We start from the raw sequence: 15830 nt of genomic DNA on the forward strand, positions 1-15830 counted from the left end.
ATACATGGTCACACATGTGACCCTGTAGGAAAGAGATATAAAAAACAAACCAAATAGACAAACCAAGCGGAGAAGAGGACAGTAAAAAACAAAATCAGGAGAAATAGCTAAGGTTATGCTGCTGCTAAAAGTGAGTGATTTCTTATAGTGTGTTTAGGGAAAGGGGCCTTGGGATAATTTTAATAAAGAATGACATCATCATTGACTACAAGATTTATCTCACCATGTGGATATTTTAAAATTTACTCGACATTTTCTTTCCAGCAAATGAAAATAATGCTTAAAATCAATTTTGAAAGCAAAAATTCAAGTATTATATCAGTACATTTTGAATCTGTGGATTCCAAGAAAATTCAGAATATTTTCATAAGTGGTTTTCAAGCAACATGCTTTTAAAATCTGATTTGCCAGACAATCACTCCATTAGGTTTGTAACATTTGCCATTGTAAGATTTACATTTGCATCACTAACTGGTTAAAACACTTACTAAAGAGTAATACTTAACAAGAGTCAAAGTAGATTCAATTTTCACATACTCCTGATGTCCAAATCTATACCTCAATTTCAGTACCAGATGAAATCTATATGAAGCTGTAGGCAAGGTTCCCCATTGTGCACAAACCTCATCACGCCCCAAGAGAGAATTAAATATACAGTAATCCCTAGCTATATCGCGCTTCGACTTTCGCGGCTTCACTTTATCGCGGATTTTATATGTAAGCATATTTAAATATATATCGCGGATTTTTTGCTGGTTCAAGGATTTCTGCGGACAATGGGTCTTTTAATCTCTGGTACATGCTTCCTCAGTTGGTTTGCCAAGTTGATTTCATGCAAGGGACGCTATTGGCAGATGGCTGAGAAGCTACCCAACCAGAGCGCATATTACGTATTAAATAAAACTCCTCAAATATATTGTGAGCACGGGAGCTGTTCGCACCCCTAGATGATACGGCCGCTCCTCAAAAAACGCCGAAACATTACCTTCACACTGCTCCCTTCCTTGCTGTGCTTACTTGTGGCTGCTTTATCAAGCGATATGCTTCCCGCATGGTGCTTCGCATACTTAAAAGCTCGAAGGGCACATATTGATTTTTGATTGTTTGTTTCTCTCTGTCTCTCTCACTCTCTCTGCTCCTGACGGAAGGGGAGTGAGCAGAGGGGATGTTCGCACACTGGCCCAGAGGATACGGACGCTCCTCTAAAAAATGCTGAAAGACTACCTTCACATTGCTCCCTTCCTTGCAGCTGCTTTATACGGCGGTGCTTCGCATACTTAAAAGCCAAACAGCCCTATTGATATTTGATTGTTTGCTTTTTTCTCTCTCTCTCTCTGACATTCTCTGCTCCTGATGCGCACTCCTTTGAAGAGGAAGATATGTTTGCATTCTTTTAATTGTGAGACGGAACTGTCATCTCTGTCTTGTCATGGAGCACGTTTTAACTTTTGAAAAAGAGACAAATGTTTGTTTGCAGTGTTTGAATAAAGTTCCTGTCTCTCTACAACCTCCTGTGATTCTGTGCAAATCTGTGACCCAAGCATGACAATATAAAAATAACAATATAAACATATGGTTTCTACTTCGCGGATTTTCACCTTTTGCGGGGGGTTCTGGAACGGAATGATCGAGGAGGGATTACTGTAATAATACCTTAAACAGGTGCTTTGAGGTAAATGCACATTTATTTTATTCATACTTTCATATATTTTTAAAGAGCATAATTGCCTCAGGAACTATGTAAAGTCTGTGGTGGGCTGGCGCCCTGTCCAGGGTTTGTTTCCTGCCTTGCGCCCTGTATTAGCTGGAATTGGCTCCAGCAGACCCCCCGTGACCCTGTAGTTTGGATAATGGATGAATGGACTATGTAAAGTATACATCACTTAAAAATAATGCAACACAATAACTTTAGAGTTTTAACAACTTTTTAACCAACTTTAAGAACTGACATGAGAACTTTTCTATTCACTTTTACCTTCCTGGACTTTCCTGCTTCAAACTCTTCTATGACACTGTAATATGAAATATTACCAGCAACCTCATGGCCGAAACTCATTACAGTCTTGCACAGGTAGTAAGATTAACTGACCTGACACTACAGTAACGTCAGGCTACATCTGCAACCTTTACAGGACTTAGATGTCTATTATGTCTAGATAGAACATTTATGAACAGGGATAGACTTTGGATGGAGGGGGACCCTTCGCTCCAAATATTGTTCAAGGGACCCCATAGATATTCTTAGGGAACCACAGAAAAACTAGCATGTGCTGTCATCTTATAAAGGCACTACAAAAGAGCATGGTAGTATGTGAGTATGTAATAGTTGTGTGCATAGCAGCAAAACATAAGAACAGCATCCAAGATTAGAAGTGACATATAGAGAGGGAGAGAGTATGCAGTATCAAAGCTTAGAATTATTAATAGCAATAAGAGCACAGTACACTATGTGAAATATCAAAATCAAAGAGAGTCTGATCCATCAGCTACATATTGTGAGAGAGAAACAGCCAGAGAGAAGAGATGGAGGAAAAATATTTTAAAAACATTATTCTGGAACCTAGTCCGTTTCACAATATCAGGTATTTTAGCTGATAACAAAAAAAATGAAAAGCAAAAGTACAATTGGATAAAAATAGATTAAAAAATGAAAATAAAAACAAAAACAAATACAAATAAGCAGGTTTAGTTTTTCACCAGTTTTCACATTCTGTGCACACTTGTCCAGCTACTAATACTAATTTGTTTAACATAGAGACAGAGCCAACTCAGTAACTGTACAAGGCACCGAGTGTTGTTTTTCAAAAAACACATTCTGCTCATGTATGTAAAGTGTAGAGAACAGTTTATTTTCAAAATGGATTTCTCACCATTGTGCAAAATGACAGGTAAAATTTCAACAAAATGCAAACACCTGACAAGAAGATGAAACATTTTTCACTCGTGATTCATATTTAGGATTGTCCATAAGGCATTGAAAATAAAGGTTTTGTTGATTAGTACATTTCAACATCAGACTTTTGAATAAATACATACAATATGTATAAACACCAAAAAGACCAAACATCAGACCAAATGAGCACCCTGGAATTTTGTTTCAATATGTGGCGCTAGACGAGTTTCTTCACACATGTATTTAGCTCAGTCAAAATTTCATATGACAATCATAAACAGATATAAATTTCGAAGGGATCATCTCTATGATACATCTCAATGTGTGACAGGTTTGAAAGTTGCCCAAAGCCATTTTTAAACCATGAACATCCAGGAGTGGCATCAGAGTTTACTGTTTGTGGAAAATCATCACCTTTGTGTGCTTTACAACAACAACAACAACATTCATTTATATAGCACATTTTCAAACAAACAATGTAGCATAAAGTGCTGCAAATTACTATTTACTATTAGAAGAACTATAATCTATAACGCTGTCACTATTATAACACAACAAATTGCTTTTTTCTTCACATTCCAACAGCCTTTTTTTAAACTTTCACACTGCTTCACATGCTGTCCAACAGCCGCATTCTGCAGTTCACTGGAGACACGTAAACTCAAGGATAACACAGTGTGTGTGTGCGACTAAGGCCCTGTCCACACGGGTGTTCAAATCTTGATTAAGTGAATGCGCTCTGGGCAACCTAGCTGCTTAAGCTGCATTTTGTAGTGGTGCTTAACTGACTTCAATATGACATTACATTCGTGTTCATTTGCCTCTGGTAAATGACAACCTGTGGTCCAGATTGTAGTTTTGTGGGTATACCTGGGGGGGGGGGGGGGGGCAGTTATCGGGCAGTCCAGAGTGTTTTTAGCAAGGGGGTTTGAATTTCATCCTTCATTGAATTAAAAAAAATATGGATCAGTTGGCTTTATTAGACCTGAACATTGATCTCCTTGTGTTAAAAATCCTCCCGATATGTCGACATAGGCAGAAAAAACATCGCCCCCCCTACTGAGTTGACCCTCAGACTGCACAGTGTGTGAAGAAAGGAAGCTTAAATGTATGAAGAAATGTGACGATTTCCACTAAAAGTCTTTAAATACCATATTTAATACTAGCCGGTGTACCCGGCTTTGCCCAGGAATCTATAACTGGTGAATTTCCAAAATTAAAGAAGCAGAACATAGAAATGGAACAAACATTTTTCTTATTAATATAAGTGGTCATTTTAGAGGCTTTGGATACACTATATTTTTTGTTTTGTCATGGGGTTCCAAAAATGAACAAATTGTGAGGATTGCCCACTATAGAACATGCTATGTAGAGTTGTCTGTGTGAAAAGTATGGACTTTCCAAATTGATGCCTTTATCTTTGAGTGATTGCCCTTCAGCCTTATTGTAGACATTTGAAATCAAGGGTAAATCATTCGGAATCAGCAGAATTCTTGGTATGAAAACATCTTGACGTCTTGTGCAATTTGTATGGATGACAAACAAACATACATACATACATACATCGACTCTGACATTTTACATCCATACTGCAGTTCCCCTTCACGCGATGAAAGCAGTCAGCTTTCTCATACTTGAGAAACATTGGTAAAGAGGGATGCACAGAGACCAAACGTGCCGCTAGATGGCGTCGCTGTTAACATCTGTTGCAACGTGCGGCCATCTTGTCGATGATAAGTACGGGGACGTGTGGTGAACGTTGTGTCAGTCAAAAGGTGTCCTGCGCTTGACCAAGGACATTTTTCCCAACCAAACATACCCCATGACCTCCTCCTGGTCACAAAGCAGCCTCATGCCCAGTTTGGTGACGATCGGACGCCCGGTGCAGATTTGTATGGAGGACAAACAAACATAGACTGTGCTTTATATATTAGACACACACATACACACACGCACACACGCACACACACACACACACACACACACAGAGTTCTGGCGTTTGGCAAAAGAAAAATGTTTAATTAGATTATAAATATAAAAACATTTCCTTTAAATAGAAATACTTTAACAATAAATGAAATTAAAAGAGATACCTGAAAAGACCAGGTCAGCAATCACAAAGTATTTCCTTTGGTTGACATTGCTCATCTGAGGAAAGAAAATGTCACCCACAAAGAAAGCTGTTCCTGCTAAGAAGGCAAGGACTCCAATCCATATAGCATAATTACAAGCATTGTCACTTCCATTGAATATGCATGTTCTTTCTGTTTGGCCTGACGTATTAAGATAGCCTTCGGCTGTGATGCAAGAAAACACAATTATAGCAAAAACCTGAAAAGAAAAAAAAAAAAAAAAAAAAAAAAAGAATAAACTTACTCTTATTAAAGATAAACATAACTCTTCATTTAGTGTAAGTATGAAAGATTTGTCATCTGGGTGAGGGTAAAGGCAGAGGTGGAAAATGTACTAAAAAATCTACTCATAGTAAAAGTATTAAATTAGTAAAAGTATTAATAGTAAAAAGTACTATTAAAGTACTACTAAAGTACTAAAAGTACTACATAGTAAAAGTATTAATAGACAGAAATTACTTAAGTAAAATGTAGTTACTATAGAATAAAATTCATTAGTAGATATCCATGATGTGCACTGGAAAGTATAAATAGAATATACAACAATAAAATAGATTGTATTTATCAAAGGACATATGTGCACACCCAGTGTAAAGTAATTGTACTGCATTTTCTCTTTATTAAAAAGTTTTCTGTCATGTCATCTTTATTCAGACTCCCCTCTATACCGCTTGCCCAATCATTATTCCTACTGTGCACATCCTCCCATGACACTCTCAGTGCTAACTCACCCTTCAAGAACGTCAAATTTTAGATTGTGACAGAAAAAGGGTGGCAAGAGCTGGTAATGAACATCGAAAAAAGAAAATGAAAAAAAGAGATGCATGTAATAAAAATCAAGAACAACAGAGAATTGTCCAATAAACGAAAAAGAGAAAAATATCCACAACAATATGCAATGTTTAACTTTTTTACTTCTACGTTTACTTATTGCTGTATTTTATTATTCATTGGTATTTAAAATAGAAGGACCAAACCGTCTTCCTCCCGAGCCCCACATACTCTTCTATATACCATCTCTCTATTATAAAAAAAAATCTAGCGACAAGACATGATCTTCTGAAGAGAGACACTTCAGAGAGGCAGAGACACTTTCACTTCCCGCGACACAGTCAAGTCACGTCATACTGACATCCATTGGAAGCATGTTCCCGTGAGACGGTGACCTAGGCAAGGAAAGTAATAATCAGCAGGGAACAAGTGGAATTGAAAACCTTGCAGGTTCAAACGGGGTCAGAAATAAAAGACAAAGAGTAAAAGACACAGTAGAACTTCATAAAGACGTTCAAAAACATTGGCGCCATACACATGCAGAGCAGGTTACAGATTATGACAGCAGTGGAATTCGAAAGGCTCAAAAAAAAACCTTGGAACGATACACAAGCAGAGCAAGTTCAAAAATAGGACAGTACTGAAATTCGAAAGTGTCAAACAAAAGAGAGTACATATCACTTTCGCACAAACAAACGGAAATTATTACTAGGTGAAATAACGGAACAGCAAAAATAGATTGAATATATGGACATAGGTGATATGTCGGAACTATGTAGATATTGTAAGGCTTTAAAGTTTAAGTCGGAGACTTGTAGATAGTCTAATTCGTGTTGCCACCAGGGAAAAGTACTGCTGCTTCCCAATGAATGATTTTTTTTACAATAGAGAGACATCCTATGCCACGGACTAGTCTCACGACATGTTGCTTTGTCTCATTGAATGTGCTTGAGACTGAATAGCTCTTCTGAATGTGGCCAATGATACTTTGCATTCTCTCTTTTTATATATAACTAGGGGACTTCGCTCGCCAACTCCTGTGTTTGGTTTACCGGATATACAATTTATTTTTTGTATAGCCCAAAATCACACAAGAAGTGCCGCAATGGGCTTTAACAGGCCCTGCCTCTTGACATCCCCCCAGCCTTGACCCTCTAAGAAGACCAGAAAAAACTCCCAAAAAAAAAAAAACCCTTGTAGGGAAAATATGGAAGATACCTAGGGAAAGGTAGTTCAAAGGGAGACCCCTTTTCCAGGTATGTTGGGCATGCAGTGGGTGTCAAAAAGAAGGGGGTCAATACAATACAGTACAATACATAGAACAAAATAAATCCTCAATACAGTATAAAAATAAAAATTCTAGAAGTACAGAGTAGAATTTCACATTAGATGATATCACATAATATGATTTGGATTTGTTTGAAGTCCTGGAGACCTCATTCATCAAGCTGCCTCCCCCATTTTGCCATTTCACATCTGAAATAGCGCTAATCCGATGAAAGGACCCCTCATTCCCACGTCCCCATTCATCAGGGATGACTTTACCTTAGGCAGGCAATCTACAATTTAAAGAGATTGTTATTTTCTTGTGAATTGTTACATATGCATTATTTTCACTTTTACTTTAAAAACAATACTTGTTTCTTTATTTCCTGCCCTGCGCGAGGATACATCTCTTTCTTCCCGGACGTATAATACTGCTCGTGTTGTGAAGGGTGTTGCGGCTGAATGTACGCTAAGGATATGCCTTTGGATCATTTGCGGTCTTTTTGCTGCTTGCTAGCTGCCTCTTCTGCCTGTTGCATGTTGTTGTTTTAAGAGCTCAAAGCACTTGATGCTTGCCTGCCAAAAGCAATCCAACAACTGCTAACTTAGAGGTCTGTTGACTTGTTTTAAATGATGGCTCACTGCCTGGTCTCGCGTGACGTTGTAAAAACAATACCTGTCTTTTATTACTGGCCCCGGGCGTGGTTGAATTCTTTCTTGCAGGATTTATAATGCTGCTCGCATTTGGTTGGGGTAGCTGCTGTCGCGCTGCCCTTCGATCTTTTTAAAGCCTGTACAGCCGCTGTCCTTTTTGCTGTGGCCCTGGGACAATCTCTTGGCACCAAGTCTCATGTTTATGGTCCCCGTGAGACGCACCGTGGCAAATCTCCTTGGTCTCTCGAGTCTTTAAAATGTCTTTCGAGATTATAACGTATAGTAGCCTTGCATTTGTTTTCCATTCCAGGATTTTCTTTTATATATAGAGAGGTGTGATCGATAAGCTCACAGTGTAAGCTCATTTGATGAGCTCCTAATCTCTCTCTCTCAGGCCCCACCTCTTCCGAACAGCAGTGAGCGGAAGCACAGAGTAGCAGCTTCTCCCACACACATGTAGCTCTTCACAAACACCAGAGTAAGTTCAACTGGAGTAAAGCTGACATCCAACTAGGAGAAGTATCCGGCAGTGAGAATTCGAAGTTAATTGTGGTGGAAACTTAAAGCCGACGGTCTCCTAGTGATTCAGCTGAACACGGAAAACACTGAAGATACTGCAGAAACAGAGCAGATGAACTCAGTGTTAAACACACTGTACAAGTACCCTTTGAGTGAACAGGAATGGATATTGTGAGTCTGCTTTATTAATCCGCACCAGTACATCTTAGTGATTGTTATGCTACCCAATATCCAGAGGCCAGTCCCATGTGACATGTGTCTGCACAAATGGGAATCCTTGATGAAATTACGTACCCAGAAGTATCAATGGACTCCCAATACACGGGATATCACAAGTATAACAGATGGCTTACTTAGTTCTTAAATCGATATGGAAATGCACATAAACACATTATACAGTATACTGAATTCCCTACATTTACAGTGTCCATTTTAGAAAATAATATTTTTACTTGTTCCTGTTATTATGCATTATATTTCTGTCATATATTGTTAGTTACTACTCACGAGTCCTGCTTCAGTGAGATTCTGTCTTGTATGATGTATACGTAAACATTTCAAAGGAAGCGTTTATTGAACTGACTGTAGCAGACTTGTCATCTCCTTAAAATAACAATTTATATGATATAGACAATTAATCATAAGATCAAATATCAAAGAAGCTGTGAGTTTGTGTGGAATGTGCTGTGATTGCTCGCAAGACTTTTTGATATTTCCTAAAGGCCAATACTTCTCAATTTGTTTATTAATATATTTTGACAGTGTTTTAATTTAATCTGAAATATTTTAGGCATATTTCCAATATTCATTGCCCATTTAGATATGTAACATTTGGGGAGAAGAAACAAAAAGTAACAAATATAGTACTTATGGTGTGTTTTTTAATGAAATGTTATGTTTTATATTTTTATGTTTGACAATGAAATGTTTCAGTATAGTCTATTTATTCCACTTCTGAAGGTATACATTATCTGTATTGTCCACTGCATTTGATCCCACTGTAATGCTTGCAAGTGTGGCTGATGAACTTGTCTGCTACCCCGCAGTCTAAGTAATGCAAGATGAGACACCTCCTCACCATGATGCCCAGGCTTTTCTCATAAATATTCCCATCTTGTGCTTTTTCTCATTATTGCCACATTACTGCTATTAATATTCAACATGTATGTAGAAAAATATGTCTCTTATTAAGCTGTCTGGTCTATTCTGTGAAGACTCACTACTTCAGTTTTGCATACCCAGACAAGAAATGCTGATTAACAAGACAGATTGCATTTCTGTTCTTAGTCGTTAGCACTAAAACATAAGTAATATGATATGTATAATTTGTTAATAACACTCACCTAACTTTGTTTCTCTTCTCAGTACTCACATGTAGCACTTGCTGCCACTGCTCTAGTGCCAAATTGTGTGTCTGCCTATGGAAAAGTCATCTCTGATAAAGGAGCACTGAAATCATTGGGTAGAAGGCTCCTTTCACCAGATTAGCCAGCCCAGCACTGACTTAACTGTGGAATGGCCAGTAGGGGGGAGGCAGCTTGCTGGCTGAGGTCTCCAGGACTCTGAAAAAATCTAAATCCTTATATGTGATATAATCCATTCTTGCATTTTGCTTTGTACTTTGTAATATTACTCATGTGCTGTTGTATTCCTGAGGTGGCAATGATAGATTGGCCATCTAGATCTGTGAAGAGGATTACTTGTGTTCTGTTTTGTGTATTGAATTTACCCCATTTTTGACACCCATTGAATGCCCAATCTACCTGGAAAGGGGTTTCTCCCTGAATTGCCTTTCCCACTATTTCTTCCATTTTAGTTTCCTGACATGGGTTTTTTTTTTTTTTTTGCGTTTTTTTTCTTGTATTCTCAGGGAGTCAAGGCCGGGGGGCTGTCAAAAAATGGGGCTGGTTAAAGCCCATTGCAACACTCCTTTTGTGATTTTAAGGCTATTCAAAAAATAATTATTGTTTTGTTGATACTGAGTCCTTCTGAATGCCTCCCTGTGGAGGTTTTATGGGTACGACCAGCTGGGAGAAGATCCTGAGGAAGACTCAGGGCTCACTGGGAGGATTATATCTCCCAGATGGACTGGGGATGCCTTGGGATGCCACAGCAGGAGTGTGGCTGCGGAAAGGGATGTATGGGCCTCACTGATGAGACTGTCACCCTCGTGACCTAGTTAGTCCCAGATAAGCTAGGGAAAATGAATGAAAAAAGAAATTTGTTTTTGTATAGCATTCTGTATGCTTGTGCAGGTATCCATATTACTAAACGAGAATGGTAAACCGGATATAGACGCAGGGACCTGCCCATGGATGCAAAAGACATAGTGTGCAGGCGCCACACAAAGCCCCCCCTCCAACTAACAGAAATCGCAGGAGACATGGTGCGCAGGCGCCACACAAAGCCCCCCTCCATTAACAGAAATAAGAAATAAGGCAACGCTGCCATAGCACACACAAAAAAAAAGGAGTCAGACACAGGCGCCTCACAAAGCCCATAGCACACAAAAAAGAGGAGTCAGACCCACGCCCCAGAGTGAAACGGGACAGACTACCGAGTACACACACTAACATAAATAAGAAATGAGACACAAAGCCCCCCCCCCCCCACTAACACAAATAAGAAATGAGGCAACGCGCCCATAGCACACAAAAAAGAGGAGTCAGACGCAGGCGCCACACAAAGCCCATAGCACACAAAAAAGAGGAGTCAGACCCACGCCCCAGAGTGAAACGGGACAGACTACAGAGTCCACAAAGGGTCACCCATCAAGCCCGAGATTTCCACTCAAAAACGAAAGAGCAACCACAAGCAAACACCCGACATCATACAGAAACCCCACAAATACGGACAAAACAACATATTTGAATCACATTATCCCCGCCCCACAGTGAAACGGGACATACTATGGAGTCCACAAAGGTTCACAAATCAAGCCCGAGATGGTACGGAAAAAGACAAGTCACCCCCCGCACCACAGTAAAACGGGACAGACTACGGAGTCCACAAAGGGTCACACATCAACACCGAGATATTACGAAAAGCGAATTGTGGTACGAAAAACAGCAGATACTACGATAGGAGCATTCGCCTACAACGCACATCTGAAATCAACGTACACACTACACAGCATAATCCACGCACTTCTAAAAAACCGCATGCGGACACCCGACGTCATACATAAACAACAAGAAACCGGACTACACTACATATTGGAATCACATTACAGTGATGCAATATTAACAGGACAACCACAGATAACACAGGCGCAACACCTGATGGGTAATAATAAGAAGAAACAAACGCTCCGTATTAAACATACGTCATCTGAACACGTACAAACTATACAGCATAGGTGAATCTCATTACAGTGATGCACCATTAACTGTACAACCACAGAAAACGCTCCCTATTAACAGTAAGTGCGATCATCCTTATTACTTACCCATATTACTAACGATAAAGAACAGACAAGTCATGAATTCACGATCACGGGTGCAAAACGATACGGCTCGAGTAACAGGACCACAAAGACGAGCCCGCATGAAAAATAACAATAAACGTAGGCGCCTTCAACGTGCTTCTGAAACCGCGGATGAAAAACTGTCTCGGCTCCAAAAACGAAAAGCTCAACTAACACAGGTACAGAAACGAGGCCAAATGGACAGATACAATGAACATAGACGCATACAGCGCGCATCTCAAACTGCGGAAGCGAAGCAGGCACGGGTTCAAAAGGAAAGACATCGAGTGACAGACATACAAAAACGGGACTGACGGGAAAAAATCAATGAACGCAACAACGCGCCTCTCAAACGGCACAGGCAAAAGATAAACATCAAAGACAGTAACGACAAACACCTGCTAAACAATTCCGCCAATTGGCTGACAACACGTTATATAATGAGTCCACTATTAATGCAAATTCATTGGAATTAATGAACGTCATTTGCAATCATTGTCATTCACTTAACTTCCCTGAAGAAACAACTGGCAATACAACTGAGTTTACACGTTGTTGTCAAAAGGGTCAAGTTAGACTGCCTCCTTTACATGAATATCCTGAATATCTACGGAAGCTTCTAACTAACAATGTACCTGAAAGTAAAAACTTTATGAACTACATTAAATCCTACAATCGTTCATTTGCTTTTGCATCTACCGGAGTAAATATCAGGCCACCAGCTGGCAATGGCCCATACTGCTTTTGCGTATGTGGACAAATATTACATCGCATTGGAACAGTGCACCCTGAAACAAATCACGAACGCAAATTTGCAGAAATATACATCTTAGATCCAGATGACGCAATCTATCAACGAATGAACCTTCCTGAAAACAAACAATGCACGGAGCTTATAATGAGAAACGTCACTAAGGTCATAAACAATCACCCATTAGCTAAGTCTATAAAAATGCTACATGAGGTTGAAAGAGAGGCCAACACAATGTAGCAGGGCCACATAGTTAGTGTTAAATGTCAGTTCTGAGTGCGTCTCGTTTCATTGTCCCATTTACTGTTTGTGTATCAGTTAATGCCGTCCGATGATGGAAGGAGACCACAGCCACAAACCTGGAAAACACCTGTTTACAATTAATCAATCACAGCCGTCACAGGACTATTTAAGCCAGCAGGAGAAGAAGGAAAGAGAGAGGAGAGAAGGAGATTTTTTTTTTCACAATCACGACCACGAGCAAACTGTACCTGTTGTTTTCCATATCGCGCATATCCATCCAGTTTGTTTTTCCATCTGCCGGACTTACTTCAAGGACTTCACCACGAGAAACCCCGGGGTAGGACTTAATCATCCACCACACACCGAGGATACACGGTGAGGCTGCTCCATTTTTTCCGGGGAGAATCAAACAACGCAATTTCACTAATTCAGTCAACCGCTTTCAGGACAGTTTCTTTATTACCGGACTCACGTTCTCATTCATTTTCAGTTTATCAGTCATTGTTGTTATTCGTGTTGTATGTTTATATGTTACAGGGGCAAGGGAGGGTTTTTGTTATATATATATATATATTTGGTGGTGTCTTGTTATTGCTAGGGTGGAGGGATATTTATATTTATATGTTTCTATTTTTTGCATGTCATTTCACTTAATACATATAATCCGTTTAATTTTACATCCTGTTTTTGTACTTATCTTTTCACCGTCGATTGTGGGGGAAAAGTGTAATTTGTTAGAAGTACGGCTTGATAGTTAGATTATTTCTCAGTCGATTATCCAAGCCACAGGTCTTGGAGGTGTAGCTGCCGGCTGGGTAAAGGGGTCGGCCGTTACATAAAGTGGTGCCCTCTCTGAGGAATCTTAATAAATATCTATCACTGTCTGCCTTTAAACATTTCCCCAATTAACATGTCTATAGTGCGTGCCGAGCAGGACGACACCATTGCTTCGCCACGGTGTGATGATGGAGTAGCCGGGGCGCGGCACATCACGGTCAGAGTGTGTTCAGCGGTGCAGGAGGTGGTGGATTCATTGCAGTCGCTGTACCTCGAAGATCACCACGGACCTGAGGAGGAATGCCTGGAGGATGTCTCGCCTCCGTGGGAAGATCTGGCGCAACAACTAACCCAGCTGGATGAGAAAGTCCGCGAGGTTGCTGAAAGTGCGCTCGGACGCGAAGATGCCTTGCGGGCTCGCATCAGCAGCTCCCAGGAGGAAATAAAAGAATACCTCAATGAACAAGTTCAACTCCTGGGGCGGGAAATCGTGTTGTGCCTCCAGAGGCGGGATCAACGCTGGCAAGAAACTCTTCAGGGGGAGGTCCGAAGGAGTCTCCAGACATTAAGTCAGTCACCCTGTCATTCAACGCCGTACGGGTCTCGTCGTGGGGGGGGGGGGGGGGGGGGGTGTGTGTGTGTGAATACATCAATCGGCCCTCTGTTCCTGGGGTGCGCCTTTCCTTTCCCAAGTTGGGGGCTCCTTATAACATCGATGATGTCCTCAACTTTGTGGAAGAAGGGGAGGCGTATCCGGCTGTTAACCCTTTAACCCCAGAAGAGCTTATGGGGGTGATAGGGGCATCCCTCTCGGGACCGGTGCAGAGCTGGTGGCTGACGGCCAAAAAGAACATTAAAGACTGGGGATCCTTTCGTTGATCTTTCCTCGCAGCTTTTCTTCCGGAAGATTATGAATCCGAACTGGAGGACAAGCTGCGATTCATGGTGCAACTGCCTTCGCAATCCATCCGGGACTTCGCCTATGAATATCAGGCTTTGTGTTTGAAGTGTCGGCCGGCTATGTCTGAAGAAGAGGTGGTCCGCCGCATCCTTAATGCCTGTAATCCGCGGTTAGCTGGGGGTCTCAGGGGGGTTGTGGGGTCGGTGGAAGACCTGGTGAAGGTGGGCTCACAAGTGGAACGGGACTGGGGAAACTCAAAAATGTACTGGAACAAGGTACAAGCCAGTACACGAGAAACCCAGCCCCTAAAACCCCAGCGAGCCAAACCTTGCCGGTCGGAAGCCGATCTCACCATCATGCAAGCGAGTACGTCCCTCCTGATCGTCCCAGTGAAGCTGCGGGGGTGGCAGGTGGATGCGGTGGTGGATACAGGGAGCCATCACACCTTAATCCGCTCAAACATGTGGAAGAAGATTAGCCGACCGACAGACAACTTAATATTTGCCCCGTCTGTCCGATTTGTATTGGCAGATGGGAGTGAACACAGAGCCCTGGGCAAAGTCCCCTTGAGGTACAGTGTACTCTCCACCACCTGGGAAATGGATACGTATGTCCTGGATGACCGGCACCTGTCCGTCCCGTTACTCCTTGGGCTGGACTCTTTAACCACCATGAGGATGACCATCCATCTCAGTCCCAGGGGGTATACGGTCCCAGGGGAAGGGGTATGCGACTTCATACATAAATCAAAAGAAGATCTGGGCTCCGAATTCATTGGCTTCTACACGGCAGTGAGGAGTGAAGTAAGCACCTCGGCGGCAGCCCCTGTGGAGGAACAGCCCGAAGAAGTGAGGCCGGTGCTGAAGAAGTGGGCCGAGGTGTGGACTGAGAAATTGGGAGTCGCCCATGGAGTTACCCACGTGATCCACACCTCGGACGAAGTTCCAATAAGGCACCGAGCTTACCGTGTTTCTCCACTAAAAAAGGGCATAATTAAAGAACATCTTGATCGAATGCTCGCCGAGGGAATAATCGAACCATCTTCCTCCTCCTGGGCGTCCCCTGTGGTCCTCGTGAAGAAGACGGATGACACCTATCGTTTCTGCGTGGACTACAGGGGGGATAACGGGAAGACGAGCCTGGACGCATATCCCATGCCCCTGGTTCATGAGATTCTGGAGTCACTGCATGGAGCTGCAGTTTTCAGCACACTAGACCTCCGCAGTGGCTATTGGCAGGTGCCGATGGACGAGGAGAGTAAGAAGAAGATGGCAGTCATCACCCCTGAAGGCTTGTTCCAGTTCAAAGTCATGCCTTTTGGGCTTAAAAATGCTGGGGCCACCTTCCAGCGGCTCATGGAACAAGTCCTGAGGGGGTTGATAGGCAAGATCTGCTTTGTATACATCGACGACGTCATTATTTACTCCCCTTCTATTAAACAACATCTCCAGGACCTG

General features: G+C 41.5%; 1 protein-coding gene across 1 annotated transcript in view; it reads right to left on the reverse strand.

Moving 5' to 3' along the window:
* Positions 1 to 15830, reverse strand: part of LOC114664868 (synaptogyrin-2-like) — a 54822-nt gene that overhangs the window by 25833 nt on the left and 13159 nt on the right. Inside the window, exon 2 of the mRNA XM_028819163.2 lies at positions 4987 to 5224. Coding sequence (XP_028674996.1) covers positions 4987 to 5224 — 238 coding nt within the window. The remainder of the gene's footprint in view (positions 1 to 4986; positions 5225 to 15830) is intronic.

This window comes from Erpetoichthys calabaricus, chromosome 14 (assembly GCF_900747795.2).
Source record: "Erpetoichthys calabaricus chromosome 14, fErpCal1.3, whole genome shotgun sequence".
NCBI classification, from domain to species: Eukaryota; Metazoa; Chordata; class Cladistia; order Polypteriformes; family Polypteridae; genus Erpetoichthys; species Erpetoichthys calabaricus.